Source organism: Dromiciops gliroides, chromosome 5, assembly GCF_019393635.1.
Source record: "Dromiciops gliroides isolate mDroGli1 chromosome 5, mDroGli1.pri, whole genome shotgun sequence".
Lineage (NCBI taxonomy): Eukaryota > Metazoa > Chordata > Mammalia > Microbiotheria > Microbiotheriidae > Dromiciops > Dromiciops gliroides.
In genome coordinates this window covers 92,964,965-92,983,368 of record NC_057865.1, presented here as the reverse complement: position 1 = coordinate 92,983,368, position 18,404 = coordinate 92,964,965, and the positions used below count along the sequence as shown (strand labels likewise).

The 18,404-nt window shown below is 50.9% G+C and overlaps 1 protein-coding gene across 3 annotated transcripts in view; it reads right to left on the bottom strand.

Moving 5' to 3' along the window:
• Window positions 1-18,404, bottom strand: part of KCNH2 (potassium voltage-gated channel subfamily H member 2) — a 58,374-nt gene that overhangs the window by 12,416 nt on the left and 27,554 nt on the right. The window contains exons 3-9 of one of the 3 annotated variants that reach the window (XM_043968185.1): window positions 16,204-16,368; window positions 14,420-14,857; window positions 13,196-13,407; window positions 5,785-6,207; window positions 4,425-4,812; window positions 3,529-3,728; window positions 1,071-1,323 (exon numbers count right to left, since the gene is read on the bottom strand). In XM_043968185.1, coding sequence (XP_043824120.1) covers window positions 1,071-1,323; window positions 3,529-3,728; window positions 4,425-4,812; window positions 5,785-6,207; window positions 13,196-13,407; window positions 14,420-14,857; window positions 16,204-16,368 — 2,079 coding nt within the window. Of the gene's footprint in view, window positions 1-1,070; window positions 1,324-3,528; window positions 3,729-4,424; window positions 4,813-5,784; window positions 6,208-10,930; window positions 11,224-13,195; window positions 13,408-14,419; window positions 14,858-16,203; window positions 16,369-18,404 lie in introns of those variants that run through there. The other 2 variants (XM_043968186.1, XM_043968187.1) reach the window with 2 other exon arrangements.

Genomic DNA, 18,404 nt, shown 5'->3' with positions numbered 1-18,404 from the left:
AATTTGAAACTCATACGTCACCCCATCTTCTAAGATAAGAATAGCTGAACCCATCCGGATGACCAGAGGGACAACTTGTAGTACAGGCAGTAACAACAACATCCAGTTTCTGGGATAAGAACTTGCTATTCAGGGGGAGGGGAACTGCTGGGAAAACTGGAAAACAGCATGGCAGAAACTAGGTATAGACCAAGGTCTTACATCATATACCAAGATAAGATTAAAATGGGTCAGATAGCAGGGTAGATTAAAAACCAGAAGCCTACAGTTTGTTGTTTACAAGAAGAAAATGTTTTGTAAACCTTAAAGATAAGGAATTCTCATGATATACTGGACTTCAAGTCAATAAAATCCAAGTTCAACTAAGTGGGTGACAAATCATTTAACTGTTCTTGGCCTCAGTTTCCCCATCTATTAGGAGAGGGGTTGGATTTGATGACCTCTGAGGTCCTTTCCAGCTGTAGGTCTATGATCCTATGGAATAGTGAGTTGTGATTATAATTGCCCAAGATCACATGGCTAATAAGAGCTGGAACTTGAAGATGAAACTGAAATTCAGACGTTAATGGTTGGAGGGGAGATGGGGTAGTGTATGGGTTTCAATTCTTTCTCAGTGCCAGGTATGAGTCCCAATTCCCGACAGCTCTCTTGAAGTAGCCTCTGCCACCCAGTTCCCAAAGCAGTGCAAAGCCCTGGACAATCTGTGCCTTCAAGATGCTTCTAACATCTACTCACCACCCAGTGGGTCACACACTGACCACTCTCACATACTAGTCAAAGGGAATGAGGAGAACCAGACCAGGTCCATGCACAGAAGCCAACCCCAGGATGCTCTGGCAGGGACAGAGTCCCCTCAAGCTTGACCTGACCTGGCAAGATGCTAGAACTCACGGGTGGCGATGATTGTTCATGATGGACCAAGGCCTCGGGAATCCAGGCTGCCATTCTAGCTCCAAACCTACCTCCTTGCTTCCCACACCCATTCCCGGGCCCCATCCCTGGTGCTGATGATAAGACCCCTTCTCTCTTCCCCATTCCTGTCATCTTCCTTCCCCAACGGATGCCCATACCCAGGATGGCCACAACCACATCACCACGTAGGATCTCAATGGAGCCTCGAGAAATGAAGTAGAGAGCTGTTAGCAGGTCCCCGGCATGGACAAGTGTATCCCCAGGGGGTGCATGAGTGGTCTTGAATTTCATGGCCAGTGCCCGCAGGCAGCCCTTGGTGGCTCCTCGGAAGGGTTTGCAGTGCTGTAGCAAGGAGCGGTTCAGGTGCAGGCAGATGTCGGCCTGGAGACACTCAGGGAAGCCCTTCAGCACCTAGAGCCAGGATGGGGGAGGGGAGGGAGACAGTGCCATACAGGTACCTCAGCCAGGGCACTGCCCTCCAGAGAGGTTCCTTCCCCACTCCCCAGGTTAGCCCACTCCTCACAGCTCTCAGGCTCCCTACTTCCCGTCCTTCTAATCCCACATCTCCTTCACAGAATCATAGGCCGTCAGAGTTGGAATCACGATATCTACTTCTGCCTGCACCCGAACAGGGATTTCCCCTGCACAAGTAGTTCTCAAGTCACTACTTGAAGACTTCCAGGGAGAGGGAATCCATTCTTTCCCGAGGCAGCCTATGAGAGTTTTACTGAATCACACAGCTAGAGCTGGAAAGAACCTCAGAGGCTTTTAGATAGTTCTCATTGTTTCTTAAGAAAGTTCTTCCTTACACTGAGTCAAAATCTGTCTCTCTGCATCTTTTGCTCACTACTCTGAGTTCTGCCCTCTGGAGCCAAGAAGAACAAGTCTCCCACATACCATCTTTTCAAATATTTAGGGACAGCTATGATATCCCATTCAAGGTCCACTTCCATATTTATAGCTACTTTCCTCTTTGTCTTATCTATTTGTGTTAATTCCTTATATTTATGGTGTGTATATATATATATATATGTAGTGTGTGTGTGTATTCTTTTGTACATATTTATATATAACAGAGGTTGTTATGCAAAGGTTTTTCCTAATCAACACCTTCTCTTCTTATCCTAGCTGCATTGATTTTATTCATGAAAAATTTTTCAATTTCTTGTCATTTTATCTTTGGTGACCCCCCTCCCTCTAGCCCTTGTTTGGTTAAGAATCCCCCACCAGCCATAATAGTGAAAGGACCTAATCTTGTTCCCTTCTCATTTTTAATGGTGTGACCTTTTATATTTAGGCCACATATCTATTCTGAGCTGATTGTAGTTTATGGTGTAATGTGATGGTCTGCATGTTCCCTTCCTCTCTTGTCACTCTCCTACCCCTCCCTCTTTGGGTTAGTCAACCTCCACAACATAAGCTGAGCACATTCCCATGGCTTGCTAGGCAAAAAGGCCAACATCCCAAAGTCATCATGGCTGCTCTTTCCACAAAATATTGATGCCTTCCCAGGACACCAGATAAGATAATGTCACCCTCTAAGAAAAATCTAATCCCAATTATGTCCTACCACTGACCTCCCCATCCAAGATTCTGCATTACTGGCTGCCATGAGTTGAAGCCAATGACCCCCTAGCCCTTCACCTGTGAAGAAAAGATGCCTTTGGAAAAGGGAAGCCCTAAGCATAGTGGGATGCAGCCAAGAACCCAAGGAACCAAGAATTCCCACCAGGCCAACCAAGCCAAAAACAGGGGAAATACAAGGTTGAAAATTTCATGGGTTCCTGAGTGACAGCCTATGGGGTTAGGATTGGGGGATGAGGCAAGAAGAAAAAGGCCAAGGTCTCTGAGGTCATAGAACTGAGGAAGGAGCAAAAGAGTGTCAAAGGTCAGAGTGAAAGAAGAGGTGAAAGGAAAAACCAGGTTCATTTTAGGATGAGCTACTGGAGGCTATGGGCAAAGTGGAAGGGTCACAGTTCTGCTCTGTGAGTTGACATGAGGAGCTAAGAAGAGAGCATAAGGATCTCTGGCTTAGCCATGCTCTTCAGGGTGGTTAAGGGCTGCCACCCATGAGCCTTGTCCAAGGCTTAGGGTTGGGAAAGGCTTCAAGGCCCCTACGGATGACAAGACAAAGAGATCAGAGCTTATACTACTAAGCATTTCTGCCTATATCTTTGCTTCGTAGTAGAAACCAAGTAGAATCCCAGTGGAATTTAAGCTGCTTAAAGGCAAGGACTATTTCATTTTCATCTCTACATCATGACTGCCAACCTTGGTGTCTGGCATACAGAAGGCATTTAATAAATGCTTGGCAAATTTCTCTCTCTCCCTATCCTCCATCACTCTCCCTCCCTAGCTATATTCATGATGTACTAGGTAGAATAAAGAGTATCAAGCCACAAGGCCCTCCAAATCCAGACCTTCTTAGACTTCCCACCCCTTGTATATCTTCTAATTCCCACTTCTCTGGTCTAAGATCTCTCTAAACACCCCTCCTGCTTCTCTACCTTTGATCTCTACAGGTCAACTATTTGATTCCGACCCACGTCCTTCTCACTTTTGTTATCTCCAGAGCCCCATTCCCATGAGCCGTGGCATCTCCCCCGCCCTCCTCACCGCATTCATGTCAATGCCATTGGTATAGGACCATGCATGTTGGAAGTACTCCTCCAGGCGCTGTCGGAGGGGGTTGGGGATCTGGTGAAAGCGGATGAACTCACGGACTCGAAGCATCTGGGTGTGGTATCGGGCAGTGCCTGAGTATAGTCTCTGTATGATGGCTGACACATTGCCAAAGATGCTGGCATACATCAGAGCTGGGGGACAGAGGGGCAAGAGCATCAGTCAACAAGGAAACCTCTGTCTGTGAGAACCCTCCATATAGTGTGCTCTTAGTCTCGTTCTTGCTCTCTCTTTCCCTCTCTCTATTTCTCTCCCCGCTCCCCTCAAACACCCAGGCCTGAACACCAAGGCCCCTCCAAGCTTTGCCCTATCCCTTACAGAACAGACCAGATTTTCTGCCCTCCCAAATTATTGCCCTCTCTCTTTGTTCCTCTGCTCAATAAAGCCAAGCCCTCTCATTTCTAAGCCCTATGAAAACTCAGCCCAAAGCCCAATCGGCCTTCTAGCTCCCTACAGCTTCCAATCTCTATTTCTTTTGTTTGTTTGTTTGTTTTTTAGTGAGGCAATTGGGGTTAAGTGACTTGCCCAGGGTCACACAACTAGTAAGTGTTAAGTGTCTGAGGCCGGATTTGAACTCAGGTACTCCTGACTCCAGGGCCGGTGCTCTAGCCACTGCACCACCTAGCTGCCCCTCCAATCTCTATTTCTAAACCATCCTCTCTTCCCTTAAAGTTCATCCTCAGAAAAACCTGCTTAGGCACCTGTCCCTCATCTCTGAACAATTCCCAGCCATCTCTCCCTAAGCCCCAACCCCACTGCCCATCTCTGGGCCCCTCAAGCCTCCTTCCTCCCCTTACCCCCTCTTTCCCCGTCCTAAGGCTGGCACTCACAGCCAATTAGCATGACGCATATGGAGAAGATCTTCTCAGAATTGGTGTTGGGGGAGACATTGCCAAAACCCACACTGGTGAGACTGCTGAAGGTGAAGTAGAGGGCAGTGACATACTTGTCCTTGATGGAAGGGCCCCCTGAACCACTGCCATTATAGGGCTTGCCAATCTGGTCGCCCAAGTTGTGCAGCCAGCCGATGCGCGAGTCCATGAAGGGCTGTTCCATGTTGCCTATGGCGTACCAGATGCAGGCCAGCCAGTGCGCGATGAGGGCGAAGGTGCACATGAGCAGGAAGAGCACAGCGGCCCCGTACTCGGAATAGCGGTCCAGCTTCCTTGCCACCCGCACGAGCCGCAGCAGCCGGGCCGTCTTCAGCAGCCCGATCAGCTGCGGGCACGGGGCCGGGGGGAAGGGCAGGGTTAGCTCCAGAGGCCCAGGAGGAAGGGGAAGCATAAGGAGGAGGCCCAGGGGAGGGGAGGGGAACGAGCCACCCTGGAATGGGCCAAACTGGGGTTGGCTAAAAGGATTGGGGTGCTATGGATGGGATGGGGGCACCAAGGTCCTAAGGGGAGGCCGTGCTACAAGGGTTAACAGGCATCTAGAATACACACCCCAGAGCCTTCTGCTTTCATTCTCCTCATCCCCATCCTCCAAGCTGTACCCTCTTCCCTTGGTCTCTTCATCCCTCTCTACTCCATTGCTCTTTCCTCTCATGCATCTATCCCAATCTCTTTTCCTCCATCCATGAGCCCTCTTTCCTACTCCTCCATCCATGAGCCCTCTTTCCTACTCCTCCATCCCTCTCCTTTCTATTTCTTCTGCCCTTTCTCTCGGTCTCCTTTCTATCTTTCCTTCTTTTTCCTCCATTCCTTTATCCCTCTACTCCAGTTCTTCTCTCTGTTCTCTCCCTCTTTCCATCTCATCCTCTTTCCATTCCTCCCTTCAAATTCCCTTTCCTCTTTCTGCTCCTTTCTCCTTTCCTCTCTTCATGATTTTCTCCATTTCTCTCTTAATCTTCATCTTTCTCTCTATTTATCCCTCTCTTTTTCCTTCATCCTTTTCTCCTTCTCTTCCTCTCCATGATTTCTTGCCATACATGTCTCCCCTGTCCTGCTTCTCTCATCCTTCTCTCCCTCTTTCTATCCCTCCTTTCATCATTCTACCTCTATGTCCTTATAGTCATCTTTCTCTCGTAATTTCTCTTTATCCTTCTTTCCTTCCCCTCCATCTCACTTCCTCCTTTTCTCCCTCTGTCCTCTCAATGCATGCCTCTCACTTTATAGCCCAATTCTCTCCTCCTTTTCTCCCTCTATCCTTCCATTCCTCTCCCTCCCTCCCTCCCACTCTCCCTGTCCCCACCTCCTCAGAGCCGGAGCCAAAGATGAGTAGGTCAAAGGGGATGGCTGCCACCATGTCGATGAGAAACCAGCCCTTGAAGTAGTGGACGGCGATTCGGCCAGGGTGGCTGACCACCTCCTCATTGGCGTTGACATAGGTGGTTCGGAAGTTGATGAGGATGTCCACAATGAACATGATGTCTACGATGAGGTCCACCACCGCCAAGGGCTGACAGGCATAGCCACAGTCAGGGGCCGGTGGGGTTTCCTCACTCAGCAGGAAGGCCGCTGAGTACGGTGTGAAAACAGCAGTGTAGATGACCAGCAGAAGAATGAGCCAGTCCCACACAGCCTTGAAAGGACTATAGTGCAAAATGGTCCAGCGGTGAATCCTCGGTGCCTGCAGCTTGTACTCAGGCAACACATCTGCACCCAGGGACAGGACCTGGGAGAGGGTCAGCAAAGAGAGAGACGTGGGTGTGAAGGAGCAGGGCCCCAGAGGCAGGAGTACTGGAGGAGTCCCAAGGGCCAGGACCTCCAGCAATGGGTATCAAGTAGGGAGATTCAGTAGAAACGGGCAGGCACCAGCTGGGCAGGAAGGTCAGAAAGTCCAGCCTAGTTCTTCTAATGCCATAGAGGGTGAGAACTACAACTCCCATCATTCAGTGTATCCCAAGGACTACTTCTCCCAGGAATGACACAAGGGCTCCAGATCTCAAAGTCATAGGTTCACATGAAGAGACCTTCAAGTATAAATACGATTTTACAAATGAGGAAACTGAGGCTCACTCAGCAAGGGGAAGTAGCTAGGATAAGGGCACAAAAGGTGCCCAAACCAGAATTTGCCCCAGGCTCTCTGACTCTAAATCCAATGCTCTTTCCACTATACCAAGCTGTCTCTGGCTACAGGGTAATCCCAGAGTTCTATAGTTCTATTGTATGGGGTGGCAAGAACAATATACCTCTGGAACCAAATACTAGCTTGGATCCTATCAGGTCCAGTCTTGTCAGGTCCCAAACTGGGGGCCTGTGTCAGATCAGATACTGCTGGTATCTGCTAGGTCCCCTTCAAACTAGGAATCTAAGTTCCCCAGTCACCCCAATTAGCCAGCCCACTCTGCTAACCCAAGAAAGTGAAGCCACAAACATAGACTGGCCCCAATCCAGAGAAAATGAAGGTACAGTTATAGCCATTAGCCATGGTCCCTATATACACTCAGGGAGAATATGTGAGTATAAATCCTATGCACGTACCTGAGGAAACAGTCAGTCATCTGTGTGTCTTCTGTCCAGGGGCATAACTACACACACACACACACACACACACACACACACACACACACTCTGTGTACACACAAACATACATTTCTGTGTTTTCAGAGAGGAAATTCAGAGAACAGTTCGTATAGTAGAGGGAGGTGTAAGGTGAGGGGCAGGGGAAGAGATGGGAAATGAAACCTAGGACAGCCACTGAGAAAGAATAAGCAAACCTCCACAGGGCTATGAGAGTGACATCTACGCCTTGCCCCCAGACCACACCAAGGCTGCACTTCTCCCTCACCTCCCTGGGGCTTGGGAAAGGGAGACAGCACAAAACTACGAAAGTGGTGGCTCCATGAACCTCGCCCCACCCTCCACTTAGCCACACATCTCCCCTAATTCTCTAACATACCACAATGTCCCTAATATCAGATTCACCTAAGATTTAATCAATCCCAGATTCTGACATCAGAGTACCCTGTTTACCCTCTAGCCACAAATTTTTTTGTCTATCTATCTTGGTTCCCATCTCCTTGTTCCTCAGTTTCTCTGGTCACTCCTCATAGGTGGCAGCAGGAAGATGAGGGAGTGGGGGAGGGGAGAAGGCATGGCCACACAGCTAAGGCAGCACTGTGCCTCAGAAGGCTAGGTCCTTTCCACACTCACGGGACCCCTGAAGCCTCCCCAAATTAGGGGTGAGGGCAATGTAGCGAACCTACAGAAGAAGGAAGATGGTCCTATGTATCTAGGGCAGAGTTATTTATATGAACCCTAAGATACCAACCGGCAAACCAGCTTGAATCTACTGCCTAAAAAGGAAAGGTGGGGAAACAGGCTTTGGTCCTTCCCAGCATCCCGAGTACCCAGTCTCCTCCAGTTAATTAAAGAACATCATTTTTCCATATTTCCAGCAGCCTAAAGAACGCAGCTGTGGGAGTAGCTATTAGCCTAAGCCAGGCTCCCTTGTGCGGGGGTTGGGAGAGCAGGGGGAACAGGAAGGGGACAAAGGATTGAGAGGACATGAGAAGAAATGTCAGCATCCCTAGGACTGCTAGACAATGTCCTGGGAATATAGACAAGCACTCGAAGACCCAAGCATTCTCTGGTATGGACTTCCCCATTTCACTCAGACTTCATGTTCTCAACTACCCTGGCCCTGTCCACAGAGCATAAGCCCCAAAGTCAGGGGGCCAGGATATACAAAAGAAGAAGGTTCTCAGTGAAATGAGATCTAAGGGCAATCAGACCACAAAAGGGCTCTTAACCTGGGATCCACACACCTCCAAGGAGTCCGGCGATAGATTTCCAGAGGTTTGTGAACTTGAATGGGAAAAAATGTACATCTTTATTTTCAGTCCCCTTTGGATTTTTTTCTAATACCATTTTCAAAAATTTTTATGCAAAAGGTTAAAACGTCTAATTTATAGAATAAGGGAGACTTGGCCAGGGTTCCTGTGGCAAGCAATGAAGAAAGCAAAGGGTCAGTGTGGGCCCGTAGATTGAGATTCCTGTGATTGACTCCCCTGGCCCTCCCACCAGAGATACCAGAGGACACAGCTCTCGACAAGAGCCCCCAACCTCTCCACCTTGACTTCATTCACAATGGCCCTTAATCACAACCTTGCAGGCAACGTCATTCCCACCAGCTCGTCCATTACTCTCACCCCTGCCGCCATAGTATAAACAGACGTTCACACAAGCCACGCAGTAGACAGCCGGATGTGTTGAAAAGATCCCTGGACCAAGAAACCTGGGTTTGGGGCTGATATCAGTCACCTATGCATGTGTGACCTACGGCAATTCATTTCACTTTCCCGAGACCTTCTGCATCTGTCAAACGACCAGAGGGTCAGCTGCCTCACCTACCTCACTAAAGTGTCAAAGTGTTGTAAAGAGACTACAATAGGATCTATTGAAAAGCAATGAATTAGCACAAAAATGCACCGTGTTATTTACCGCTATTGCCCATCCTGGCTCCTCCTGCCTTGCTACCACCCTTTGACCATCCCAGAACAGTGAAAGATTAAGAGCTGGAAGGGACTTTGGAAAACGTTTAGCCCAGGGGGTTGAGGATAGATTTCAAGGGGTCAATGAACCTGTTTTTTTAAAACAAGATATTTTGATAACTGTATTTCAATATGATTGGTTCCTCTCATATTTTATTACACTTTCCATGGTATCCTCTATATTGTTTTGCACATTTAAAAACCTGATTCTGAGGAGTCCATGGGCTTCACCCAGCTGCCAAAGGTATAACCTGCTTGTTTTTATAGATCAGGAAACTGAAGAAAGAGGCAGCTTGTTTGCGGCCTTTGTGTTTGGTAACAGTGGACAGGAGAATAGACTCCAGACTACCTGGCTCCCAGAACAGGGCTCAGACCACCAGACCTTACTGGTTTGGTCACCTCAGCCCCTGTGCAGGGCTCTGCATGATAGGGGATCTGGGGAGGTGGAGAAGGGAAGCTGCCCCCTTCCACCCCTACAAGAGAGTGTTCATGAAGCAGACAAATTGGGGACCCAAGGTACAGGGTCTTCACCATTCAGAATCCCTGGAGATAGTAGCTACAGACTGATGTGGAGGGGATCCATACAAAATCCAATCTCTCAAGTCTGAGGCCATGTGCAAGGCTGGCTAGGGTCCTGGCCTTCAATTCAGTCTTGGATCTCTCCATCCCACACACTCCAACCCGACTTGGACTGAAGGGTGTGAGAAGGGCAAGGTCATCAACCCCTCCCTACAGTATAGTAGCTGCTCCTGCTGGGTTTCCTGGCTATCCCTAAAGGGTCAGATGTCTGAACAACAGGTCACTGAGGGCCTGCCCTGGTCAGAGGTGATCTGGTGGCTGCTGCTGCTATTGTAGGTAGTGAAATTATGACTAGAGAGGGTATCTTGGGCTTAATCAACCCAGGGGCTCCATTACTTCCCTGTTAAGACCCTTTCCCATTCACCTGACCTTCCGGCCCCCCCAGATACAGAGGACCCATCCTCCAACCTCCCCATTCCTCCCTAAGCCATTTTCCTAATACCCAACTCCCCTAGGACACTATCACATGTATACCTTGTCCTCTTCCTACTCTCAAAGCCCATTCCAACTGATCAACATTCTGTGTTAGAGCCATGAGAATCCCTGGGCACAGGAAACCGCTCAAACATCCCTGAGGCAGAGAGACGAAAGAGACAAGAAGACTCATGTGGGATCAGACCCTCCCCATACACAGCCAAGCAAGAGCTCCAGTCCTGGGCTGGACAGGCTCCGGGCTGTGAGAGGTGCTACTGAGACTCTATCTCCATCTCTTTTTAGCCAGCTCTTTCCATCTCTCTGGCCCCTGTATTTCCCCATCTCTGCAATCCCTAGACCACAAGAGCCAAAAGATGCCTGGTCAGAAACTCTGTGGAGATCCATGGCTCAGGGGGAAGGAGTAAGAAGATGGTGGCTTCCTGGGGAGGAGCCCAGAGGCTCTTCCTACAAGCTCTCTGGACTCTGGTGCCAGCCAGGAGCCTAAGCAGAGAGAAGCGACCCCATGCCAGACCTACAGGCCCATCCTTCTCCCTCTTACGGCCTTCTCCTCACACTCCCTTCCATCTTGGAAGATTGGTAATCATGGTGGGCCGGGGGCAGGGGGTCTGTGTCAGGGGGAATTCCCTGAATTGAGAGGGTTGGGGAATACCCTACAACCCCAGCCAAAGGATGCAAAAGAGAGGAGGGTCAGACTAATGCTCCTCAAAAACATCCTATTTTTTCCATTCTCTCATATCACATCATCCAGTTTCCCCAGGACCATGATTCTTTTCCCTGGGACCATCACTGGTCTCTCTGCTCTCTTATCCCACCTTGGCCCCATGCGTCCCTAATGATCTGCCTCAGCGCCCATCAGTGGAGGGGAAGGGAGAGGTGTGGGTCACCTACCTCCTGGGCCACGAGGCTGGAGATGCGCACAGCACGCCGCACCCGGGCATTCCTGGGCCTGGGCAGTAGAGCCCCGGCCTCTGCCCCTGCCCCACTCAACTTCCTGGCTGTGGACATGGTGGGCTCTATATTCCCCCCCAGCCCACCAGTCCAAAGGCCTGGGCTTGCTCCCCTACAGCACCTCAGGAATCCCTGGGTCAGGTGGGGCGAGGGGCAGCAAGGGATGGGCACCAGGGGCTGGCAGGCTGGCTCCAAGAGCTGTCCCTGGCATGGATCCAAGGGGCAAGGGGGATCTGGGCTTTGTCCCCCACAGCTGGCTCACCCTGGCAGCAGGCACAGGCAACAGTGGTCAGCCCCGCTCATGCCATCCGGTGCCCGCCGAGCCCCAGCCCCCCAGTGCCGGCTCAGCTGCCAGGGCTCTGCACTCCGCCCGCTGCCCGCCCAACAGCAGCAGATGGAGCCTCCGCTCCAGCTCCTCCTCCCCTCCCTCAGTCTCTCCCCCCCTCCCCCCTGCTATGTTGGGCTCCCCCTCACACCCGCCCCCTCCCGCCCCCATGTGCCCTGGCAGCCACCCCCTCCCTCCCCCCCAAGGCCCCAGCTCTCTGGCTGAGCTGCTCTTGCTGCAGATGCTCCTGCAGCCCTCTCCCCTCCCCCCAGCTGCCTGCCCGGCCTGTCACCGCAGATTAATGGTCTCCCCTACACCCCCTCCTCCCCAGTCCGGCCTGAGCATAGAGCAGGAGGCAGAGACACCCACAGTGACACACGCAGATGGACACACACACATTCGCACACACCCGGGCGTGCATCCCACAGACAAATAGTGCCCATAAAAATAATAATGTACGCAGATACACACATATAAGGGAGTGCGGAATTTGGGAAAAGAAGTGGAGGAGGGGGTGGAAATAGCCAGGTGAGACTGAAGGAGGAGGAGGGGAAAGGCCGTGCTAAGGAAAGGGCCACAGGGGGAGACAGGGGGCTGTCCCTGGCTGAGACCCAAAGGCCCGGTCAGGAGGAGGACCCGGGACTCTGGCAAGCGATGGAGAAGAGAGCTGCTCCAGCCTCAGATGCCCTCTATGCCCAGGAGGGAAGAAAGAGCTGTAAAGGAACGGGGTATGGGTCTGGGGAACCCACAGGCAAGAGGAGGGAGCACTGAGCTGCCCAGGACTTCTCACCTAATCCCAGGCTGGGAAGGATTGGCACCCAGACACCTCTGTTCCTGCTCCAGCCCTCTTATCCCCTCCCTCTCCCCTCCGCTGAAATGGCCCATCTGGCCTAGACGTGAAGGAGTTATGGGAAGGGGAGAAAGGGGGGTGGAGGGGGGAGAGACTGTAGCAACATAGAAAGTGGGTGATGGACAGATGGGCAGGAAGTCAGACTACAGAGCCTGAACCCAACCAGGAAATCAGTATTAGCATTGCCCACGGGCTAGGAAGGAGCCCTGCTTTAAGCCCTTCCTGCTGATCTTTGAGGGGGCCCATGCCTCTCTCGTGCCTTCTGGCTCCCTATCCTCCCTTCCCACAAGGATGGGGCACCAAAGAGACAGTCTGCCCCATCCCCATTCCCTTGGGGCCTTCCCCCCCACCAACCAGCCACCTCCCTTTAGCCAGGGAGAGTCAGGCCCTTCCCCACCTTGATTATAGCAGGCTCCCCTAGGCTGAGGTCTTTGAGGTCTCTGCTTCTACTCCCACTCCCCAAGATGGGGCTGGATTCTGACTCTTCCCCATATCTTTTCAGCCTACCTGGGCCTTACCCAGCATTCTGCTTTTCTCTCCTAGTTCCTCTCCTACTCCCATCTCTGTCCACTCTTCAGGCCATCAGGTCTACAAGGTCATCGTCTCCTGTCCCTGTATCACTTCACCCCTCTGCCAGACCCTGGATATGTAACCTTCCCTGTCCCCCTCACAATCTCTCTAATCTACTGGATTTTCTCATGATTCCCCTAAAGCCATTTCCTCTCCCAACTCTGACTGACCTCTCACCTCAGACCATCCCTACCAACGGGCCTAATGTACCAGTCTCAGGTGACAAATTCCAAGCCCCCGCCTCCTTTCCTCCAGAACTTTCACTCCTCGACATGACTTCTCTAGAAACGCAGGTCTCAACTCTCTAGCACGTGTTCATCTCTCTCCCATCAACCAGGCCTCTCAGTGGGCACACATCTTCCCCAGAGTCGGAATCCTACCTCAGTGGTGAGCACAGGCCCCTTCAGCAAGAAAGAGGGAGGAGAACTCAGGCAGGACAAGAGCGGCACATGAGTCTTACCTGGGTGACTTTCTCAGTGACGTTATGGGTCCTCTCCTTGATCTTTGGGGCAATGATCTCGCGGTCGCTAGCAGGTGAGGCCAGGAAAGGGTCACCCTTCAAGTCCACGAAATTCAGGGTGATCTGAGGGATCTTGCTGATGGTGCGGTAACGGACGAGGTCCGAGTCTGAGGTGGAGTTCAGGAGACTGCTGCGTAGGGGATGCATGGCCCCTGGGTTGGGCAGGGGAAGGAAGAGAGTGGTCAAGGGATCAGGCAGAAAGGGCCTGGGAGACAGCTGGGTCAGGAACCCGGGAAAACGGCTGAGTTGGAAGCACAGAAGGACCATTGAATCCAGATTATAGAAGGATGATTAACAACATGGTGGGACAATTAGGTGGTGAGACACATGAGGGAGGGCAACAGCTAACTTGGAATATGCGTGGACAGGCGGATAGCAGTAAAAAGGGGACCTGTAGGTCAGGAATGTGAGTGGGATAAGGTATATCTAAAGGATTGATGAACTGGATCAATGGGGCAACAGAACAAATCCAGAGATAAGACAATAGCCGGGGCCCAGGGCACTGGATGGGAAATGAAGGACCAGGAACATGAGAGTACAGAAAAATTATAGAGTTCTATGGATGGAAAGTTAGAGGGGTCCCCAGGGCAGCCTGCTCTAGCCAGGGATAAGTCCGTCAGAGAGGAGTGTGGAGTTCAGGTCAAGGGTTCAGAATAAAGGACCCAAAAAACAGGCCACTCGATGAAAAGTAGGTGGCAGCTGGGCCTGGAGGAGGCTACAAGTGCTGAGGCCCTCAGATTCAAGTTCTAGAGATCCAAATGCCAGGAAAGGTCCTTCGAATTGGAGAATGTAATGGGATGGACATTTAATGGGATGAATGGACACTTTAACAGGATTAAGTAAGTGGTTAATGGGATTTCCCATCTCCCTGGCATGGAAGGGGAATCTGTAGGGAGCGAGGAGGCCGGAGAGCAGGAATGGAAGAAGTGAGGGGGAGGATGGGCAACAGATGGAGAAGGGGTTTGGACAAAGGGAGGCAGGAACCCCATCTGTGGCCACAGATACACAGAGCTCCCAGACTTCCTGCTGCTCTCTACTCCTGAGCAGCAGTGAGCCCCGGGTCATCCTTGTCACTATCCTAGCCCCTCTCCCTCTTCGCCTGTTTCCCCAGCCTAGAGATGGGTCCCCCACCCCAGCCTTTGGTATCCCAGCCAGCCCCCTCACCAGTGCTGGCGTGGCGGGGGGGTGGGGGCATCGTGCCAGCCCTCATGGCCTCGATGTCGTCGGCCGAAGATGCTCGTCGGACGCTGGCACAGCTCTCACGAGAGCGGGTCCGGGCCAGACTGCAACTGGAACCCGAGGCATCAGGGTTGAGGTTCCGCGTCCGAGGTGAGGAGTGTGTTAGAGGTACGCTACTAGGGGAGCCAGGCCCCACCAGAGCCCGACGCTCCTCAGCCAGGCCTGGAGGTCCCGACACATGGTTATCTAGTGAAGATGTCACCTCATCTAGGGCCAGGGACTCACTGCTAGGAGGTGCCGGGGTCAAGTCCACATCCACCACAACAGCCCCTGGAGCCCTCGGGCCACCGGGCCGGAGGGATGGCTCCCTAGCCGTCAGGGCTAGAAGGGCTGGAAGCTTCAATCGAAAGGTCCGGCCACGGCCTGTGGTGGATAAAACAAGCAGATGGTCAGAATCACAGTATTCCAATAACCCCCAGGAGTCCTACCCATGTCTTTAGAAGCCCTCCTTCACAGGCAACCCCAGCCAGGAAGAGAGGGTCCCAGCTGCTGCCTCGGGCCACTCACTGAACCATGGGATTTCGGAGTTAGGAGATACCTAAAAGATGATCTAATCTGACCCTTATTCAAGGGCACCTACCACCCCCCAAAGGGGAAGACAAGGCACTCAGAGCTGCAGAGCAAGGGGAGAGGAGAAGGTTGAAAAGAGGAAGAATAATCCCAGCACAATGATAAATAGAAACTCAATAGAGCAGAGTGGACAGTGCTGAACTTGGAGTCAGAAAGTCCTGAGTTCAAATTATCCTCCTGACACTTACTAGTTGTATAGCCCTGGACGGAGTCACTTAATCTGTCAAATAATGTGAACTCCAATAATTCCCTAGTATTCATCCACTAAGTCAGATCCATTGTGATCTGCCTTAATAGAAAGATTTCACATGATGGCTGTTCCCTAAACCAATGAAATCACAAATCCTTTGAATATTTGGATGATCTCCTAAAAATAAACAATAATTCCCCAAATACTTTCCCATTAGGCAGCTCACTTGATCATCACAACACGCTTTGTGAGACAGACAGAAGTTATTATCCCTGTTTGTGGTCCCCATTTCCTCGGTGGGAAAGCAGAGTTCCAATAGAGTCAAATGACTTGCCTACAGTCACACAGTCATTCAGGGGCAAAATTGGGTCTAGAAGCCAGGGCTCCTGGCTCCTGTTCTGATGCTCTTAGGAGTCTTCAAGGAAAAGAATATCCCAGGAGGGCACCCTCCAAGGAAAACAGAGACACAGAGCCAGGTAAAGAGAGCTCACTAGCTGGTCCATCACAAGTCAGCAAAGAGATCTCCTGCAAAGATTCCTCACCCTGACTCTACCAAGTCCATCTGACAACTGTCCTCGCACCCAGGGATCTAAAGCAGGAAAGGGCTTAGGAGCTCAACTAGTTGAACTCCTTTCATTTTGTATATGAGGAAAGTGAGGCCCAGAAGAGCTAAGTGACTTGCCTAAAGTCACACAAGTAGAAAATGGCAGAACTAAAATTCCAACCAAGTCCTCTGACTCCCTATCCAGTGCCCCTTCCGAGGAAACATGCCTGAACCAAATGGCACATGGTTGTATTTCCTATCACCTTCTATACCAAATCACCAATGCTGACCTTCCCCACCCCCCAGCACCTTTTCCTTCCTGCAGTGATCTTCAGGGTGGGAAATGCTGAAGGCAATGGGGGTGAGCGCAGCCCAGGGAGATAAGCGGAGAAGATGAGCACCTACCTGGGGCCAGCCAACTGGTGGGAGGGCCACGGTGGTTGGTGTCATGGGCCGGAGACCCCGACAACTCTGTCTCCATCACCACTTCAAAGTTGAGGATGAACATGATGACAGCCCCATCCTCGTTCTTCACAGGAACTACGTCCACCAGGCACAGGAAGCAGCTGCCTAAGGGGCAGACCCAGGGCATTGCAAAGGGCAGGGATGATCAACCCCTCCCCCGCAACCAGCAACCACTAGCACCCTGTGCTGTGGAGTCAGGCATCAGGATGAGCAAGAGAAATGCCCCAAAGCCAAAAGGGTCCCAGCTCATGTCCTCCTTTTGCTGTATCTTCACCTCCATGTGCCCAATGCCCTTCTTCTTAGTTTATCTGTTTTGCTGCCCATCTCTCTCCTGTCCAGTGTGTCTCTTGGCCACTACTCTGTCTCTTTCTTCTAATTCCTCCCTCGCTTTGTCTTCATTACTGTTATCTGTATATGTCTCTTTTGAGGACAGAGGCTTTTGCCTCTTTTTGCATTCCTAGCACTTAGCATAGTACCTGGCACATAGTAGGTGCTTTATACCTGTTTATTGATTGATTGATCTCTCAATCCATCTCTATATTTCACTCAGTCTCAGGTTCAATATCTCTGTTCAGCCACTGAAGCCCATGAAACAGGTAAACTAAAGTTGGTAAGGGAGAAAACTATTCACCCCTTCACATTTATCAACCATAACTAGAACTCTCCCCACATTCCATGCCCCCAAGAGGGCTCATTTCATTATCCTGACTTTATACTAATCGGGCTTGTCAGGAATAATCACATTCCCATATCTGGTGTCTCCCACTGATCCTCCCTTGTAGTACCTAGTAGAGCATCATGCACCCTGGAGGTCAATATTAATTGGTAACAACTCATTGAAGGGCCTTCTGGGATAGTGAATAGAGGGCTGGCCTCACAGTCCCACCTCTGACATGAAGCAGCTGACACTGTGCAAGTTGCTAACCCTCTCAAAGCTTCAGGCAATGCTGTAAGACCCTTCAATTGCAGAAGAGCTGCTGATCCACATGGATGGGGGGATTCTCCTTGCCCCAAAGTGTTCCCAACAGTAACGTCATATCTGGACAAGAGCTCAATACTGATGAAAGCAAAGGTATTGGAGATAACTGCAACTGTGATGATAATGGTAGTCTGACTGGAAGTAGTGTTAACAGTGACGGTAGCAGGGACAGTAGTGATGACAGTAGACATTGGGCTCCACTTTTGTACAGAACCCTTTCCCCCATATTCAGATCCCCCTCCAACTTCCTGATGTTATCTCCCACCCCCTGCACCCCACTCCCTTACTTCAGTGTCTGGCTCCAAAATCACAAAAGTAGAGGTAAGAATCACATGGGAAAGGGGCAGCTAGGTGGTACAGTGGATAAAGCACCAGTCCTGGATTAAGGAGGACCTGAGTTCAAATCTGGCCTCAGACACTTGACACTAGCTGTATGACCCTGGGCAAGTCACTTAACCCTCATTGCTCTGCCAAAAAAAAAAAGAAAAAGAAAAAGAAAGAAAATTGGAAAAAAAAATTAATTAAAAAAAAATCACGTGGGAAGGGCTGAGCATCCTAAGCAGCTCTCTGTTCAGGGACTATAAGAGGCCTTGGTTTCACTAGGCCCCCGAGGTTGTCTCTCTACTTTAGGACTCTTGAGGCTGATGGGAAAAGAGTTCACTTAAGGATGAGTACAAAGGAACCAGTTAGGAATGGGCAGTGTTTCCTCCACCCTACTCCTTTGAAGGTGGAGGGAGAAAAATAGAGGGGGAGAGGGGCACTAATCATATTGGGGTTTCTGACAGCTGTGGGTTAATCCTATGGAATGAGATCCATTGAAGCCAAGTTGAAGAGTGGAGAGCAGAGAAGGGATGCTAAAGATAAGGAGAATGGGCCAAAGGAGTGGCTGGCTAAGTGTAACATCCCCCCCCCAAAAAAAACCTCCCACTCACCCTATCCCTGGCCTTCGAGGCCACCCCAGGAGTAATAGATCAGGATGAATCTTTCTTCTATCTGTCTCTCCTGTCCCAAACCCCCTGGTTTTTTACACACACCCCCACACTAGACCTAAAGCACAGCTGTGCAGTTGGGAGGCTCTGGGGGCTGGGCCAGGAGACTGCCTGGAACTCCGACAGTCTGCCTGGAGTTTATGCCCAAATATGGCTGTGGCCGGCAGCAGCTG